The following is a 4,767-nucleotide window of genomic DNA, read 5'->3' on the forward strand; positions in this document are numbered from 1 at the left end:
ATTGCATGTAAAGGTGAAGAACACTGAGTGGCAAATATCTTAGTTTCTTTATGATCCGAAGGCTATTTCTACATCAGTAGCAAATTGGTTTCAGATATTGTTTCGAGGCTAACATCCGTGCCGCATACAGAGATTGCCAGGTAAAACATTTCAGTTTTTTTTTACATATTCCTTTGATAAAAAATGCATTATGTTAGAGTCAGATTTCAGTGATGCCTTTTAGCTCTATGTCAGAAGCCCAGTGTAGTTTTGAGACATTTGATTTTAAAAGACTTTTGAATAGCTTTACAGTTTTTGCCCGTTGCTTGAACACTATAAACCCATGCTCAGACTAAAGTAACACAACGTGAAGCTTTTGTTACCATACCTCAAACACATGTACCCATACCTTAAACAAAAGCGCTGCTTTGCACCCCAGTACCAATTATGCAACACTCCTACTCCTTTATGCAACACACATGGTCCTGCATGCTACACTCTATGTCATACATAAGACACTTCGCTCACAAAATGAAATGTCAAGGTGCCATTCGGAAAACACATGTATCCAAAATACAAAACACATGGAGTAATTGCAACCACGCAAATACACACCTGAAGGCACTTACTTGCAAAACCGAACACCAATTAGCCAACTACAAAAAGCCCTCAGCGTAGCCATTTCAAGAACTTCGCAAGCATGGATGGAGGGAGAGCAAGAGGAAGAGGAAGAGGAAGAGGTAGAGGAAGAGGTAGAGGAGGAGGAGGAAGAGGAGGAGGAGGCCGAAGAGGCCATGCACGGACCCATATTTCTGATGAAATAAGAGCAACTTTGGTGGACCATGTCATCAACCATGGCCTGACTATGAGGGAAGCTGGGCAGAGAGTCCACCCACATCCAAGCCGCTTCACAGTGGCATCTATAATACGAACATTCCGACTAGAAAACAGGTCTGTCTTCACCTCCATACCTTCTGCTCTACTCAGATGGTTCCATAGCACTGTTCTACAGTATATCACATTACCATATCAAGTGTACGGGGTGCTAATGCTCCTTTTGCAGCCAAAGTGGCTGATTCCTCATATTGAAGTACAGTGTTGTACAGTGGATGACACAGTACGTACAGTAAAGTACTGTATGAAAAATAAGCAAACCGATGACAATATGTGGTTGTATTCCTCCAGAATGACCCGAAGACCTTCTGGGGGTGGACGGCAATGCCTGTTCACACAACAGCAGGAACTTGCCGTTGTGGACCTAGTGAGGGCAGACAATGCCATCCGTCTCCACCAGCTACGACGGAAAATACTTGCAGACAGGCGAGTGTTCAGCAACATAGACCATGTGAGCATCACCACCATCAGACGCATCTTGGGTAAACACAGCATCACCATGAAGCAGCTCTACAGAGTCCCATTCGAGAGGAACAGTGACAGGGTCAAAGGACTTCGAGCTGAATATGTACGGGTACGTGTAACTGTCCCTTACATTTACAATAGAGTATTGGTGAAGTCCAGTAGCAGCTGAATATGTACCATATCAGTACCACATGGATCTATTCTGAGAGCTACACAGGTACCTGTGTGATGGGGTGAGGGTGCTGTATGTGTAGCACTGTAGTACAGTGACATGTTCCCCTTTTTTTCAGAGGATCATGGCCATGGATGGAGCTGCACAGCCTCATGAATACATTTTCATTGATGAAGCTGGATTCGACCTGAGCAAAACAAGACGACAGGGTCGTAATGTGATTGGCCAAAGGGCAATTGTGCACGTCCCAGGGCAGCGCGGGGGAAACATCACATTATGTGCCGCCATATGCCTTCGAGGACTTCTGCACCATCATGCAATGCTAGGTCCATACAATAGCCAACACATACTCACATTTCTAGATGCTCTCCATAACATAGTTGTACAGAACAGACCAGATCAGCCCAGGTTTGTGGTGATATGGGATAATGTCAGTTTCCATCGGGCTGCTCTGGTCCAGGCCTGGTTCACCGATCAATTTGAAGTGGTATACTTGCCCCCTTACTCACCATTTTTAAACCCTATTGAGGAATTTTTTTCGGCTTGGAGATGGCGAGTATATGACCGCCAACCACATGCCCGCATGCCTCTTCTGCAGGCAATGGAACAGGCCTGCGGCGACATTGAGGTGACAGCGATCCATGGATGGTTTCGACATGCAAGAGGGTATTTTCCCCGGTGCCTAGCGGGAGAGGACATAGCTTGCGATGTTGATGAGGTCCTGTGGCCAGACCCCAACAGACGGCGGGATCCATGAGCCCACTTATGCACACTTGTCATGGTTTTTTGTGTTTACAGTATAGTGTTTTTTCTATTGCAGTATTATTGTGTTGTGGTTTTTTTTTTTTTTTTGCTTCATCTGAATTCATGGTACTGCGATGTACACTATTGAGTAGGTCTATTTGCGTTTTTGGTTGTTTGGAAATGTGTCTCCTGTAAATGTGCCTTCTGAATACACAATGGAAATCAAGGACTGCAGTGTTTTATGTAAAGAAGACTAGTGTGTTCCCCCTGATCTGTAAGTGTTTGCATATGATGCAAGTATGTGTCATTTTGTCAACAGAGTTACATTTTGACAGAGGAATGTTAGGTTTTGACAGCAGAGTTTAGGTTTTGGGAGTGGAGTTTCATTTTGGCACAGATGAGTATGGTATATTTCCCAGTGTTGTGTCGTGTTTACTTGTGTTTAGAGTTTTGGCACAATGAGCGACGTTTTGCCAAATGTGTTCAAGCAACGGGCAAAAACTGTAATATTGCATTCTGAGCATACGTGCTTCTGTTTAATCAGGAGTTATTATGAGTACATTGGTGGACACAGAAAGAAAGAGTCACAAGAACATGTGTGCATTAAGCATGTCTAATTGTGTCTCAAACCCTCTTCAAGCCTGCGCAATGCTGAATGAAAACTGTTATTGCAATCAAAGTTGGTATTAGATTCTTTCAGTATACTTGTTAGGTAGTTTTGGGTAGTTCCTGAATGTTCATAGTCCACAAATATTTACCAAAACACACATTTATTTATGTTTTGCTGGTCAAATAATATCTATGTGTTTGCAGAATACAAACTGCTTTTGGATAACCAAAATTGTGAAATCCCCTTCCTAAAAATATTAAGGTCACGTCTGTACATGTTCTGTTGTACGTGACTGTGGCGGAGGCGTGGCCCCGGGCGCAGCTGCAGGGGAGGAGTGGAGCGGAAGGCTCATCAGGGCGGCGCTGCGAGGCCGGTAAGAACAGCTGATGTTGTTTATGGACTGATGATGGTCTCCCTCCGCTGTGTTTATAGTGAGACGAGGAGGAGCGGCCGGGAGAGAGATCAGCTGGGCTCGTGAGCTGTCAGACTGTGTGACTGAGTCAGCTGTCAAAACAACAACACTTGAATAAATGTGGAAGTTGGCTGTACCTACCTGTGTGTGCGTGTGTCTGTGCCTGGTGTATTCCACAAGTGGTGCCGAAACCCAGGAAAGTGCCGGTGGGGAAATGTCTGACCCACAGGCCGCGCCACCCGCCCAGCCTCTGCAATTCTTGGCGCAGATGCTGGCGGAGATGGCGACGATGAGCCGGGATCAGGCGGCCGACCAGCGTGCCCACCTGGCCGCGCTACGGGAGCAGACGGACCGGCAGACGCAAGTTCTGGAGCGGCTGGTCGGGGCCGCTGCCACGCCGAAGCCCTCGCCACTGTCGGTGGTGGTGCCCCGGATGGGGGACGGGGACGACCCACAGGTTTTTTTGGAGACCTTCCGTGCCACGGCGGAGGCTTGCCAATGGCCGCGGGAGGAGTGGGCTCCGCGGCTGCTCCCCCTGCTGTCCGGGGAGGCACAAACAGCGGCCCTGAGTCTGCCTCCGGCGTCGAGGAGCAGCTTCGCGGACGTGAGCCGGGCGGTGGTGGACAGGCTAGGGCTCACCGCCGAAGACCACCGCCGGCGGTTCCGGGCCTGTCGGCTGGCTACAACGGACCGACCATTCGCCTGGGCCCGGCAGCTGCGCGACGCGGCGGTACGCTGGCTGCAACCGGGAACATCGGAGGGGGAGACGAAGCTGGTGGACAAGGTGGTGCTGGAGCATTTCACGGAGGGATTGCCAGCGGAGACGGCGAGATGGGTCCGGTGCCACCGGCCCGCAAGCTTGGAGGTAGCGGTGACGCTGGCGGAGGACCACCTTGCCGCTGGAGCAGGGGAACCCGGGGACGCCGGACGGAGGCCGAACAAACAGGCCCCGGTGCCGGCCCCGAGGCGCCGTGTGCCGGCACCAGGGCAGGCAGAGCGGCTGCCGGTGCTGAGCCCCACTAACCCTTTCGCGGCGTTGGTGCCGTCCAGGGCAGCCGAGCCAAGTGGAGCCGCCCCCGAGCCACGGAGAGCAGCACAGACGCCGGGGCCGGAGTGTTGGAAGTGCGGGCAGCCGGGGCACCTGAGGAGGGATTGTCCGCTTATGGAAGTGGGGCAGGTGTTTCGTGTTGCTGGCGCCCCAGCACCCTCCCCCGGTCCAGGAGGGACATACAGTATTCCGGTAAGGACTCGAGGGGGTATATGCCAGGCGTTGGTGGACACGGGCTGCACGCAGACCCTCGTACACCAAAGCTTGGTTCGCCCCGGGGCATTGCTAGAGGCAGAATGGGTGGAGGTGAGGTGTGTGCATGGTGACGTTCACAGGTATCCCATAGTGCCGCTGTTATTAAAGTATAAGGGCAAAACGCATAGAGTAACGGCGGCGGTTAGCCCGCGCCTGTCGCACCCCCTGATTCTGGGTACCAATTGGCC

The 4,767-nt window shown here is 50.9% G+C and overlaps 1 protein-coding gene across 1 annotated transcript; it reads left to right on the forward strand.

Annotated features, from left to right (window-relative positions):
- Nucleotides 1–679: 679 nt before the first annotated feature.
- LOC147338119 (uncharacterized) lies at nucleotides 680–2,644 on the forward strand. The gene is made up of 3 exons (XM_086264023.1): nucleotides 680–1,447; nucleotides 1,629–2,004; nucleotides 2,113–2,644. Exons 1-3 carry the CDS (start codon nucleotides 680–682, stop codon nucleotides 2,265–2,267), a joined length of 1,299 nt encoding a protein of 432 aa, XP_086120149.1. The 3' UTR covers nucleotides 2,268–2,644.
- Nucleotides 2,645–4,767: the final 2,123 nt, after the last annotated feature.

The sequence above is a fragment of the Aulonocara sp. 'chitande type north' Nkhata Bay genome, linkage group LG2 (assembly GCF_057382095.1).
Source record: "Aulonocara sp. 'chitande type north' Nkhata Bay isolate Kocher_YH1m ecotype deep benthic linkage group LG2, A_spYH_male_GT1.1, whole genome shotgun sequence".
NCBI classification, from domain to species: Eukaryota; Metazoa; Chordata; class Actinopteri; order Cichliformes; family Cichlidae; genus Aulonocara; species Aulonocara sp. 'chitande type north' Nkhata Bay.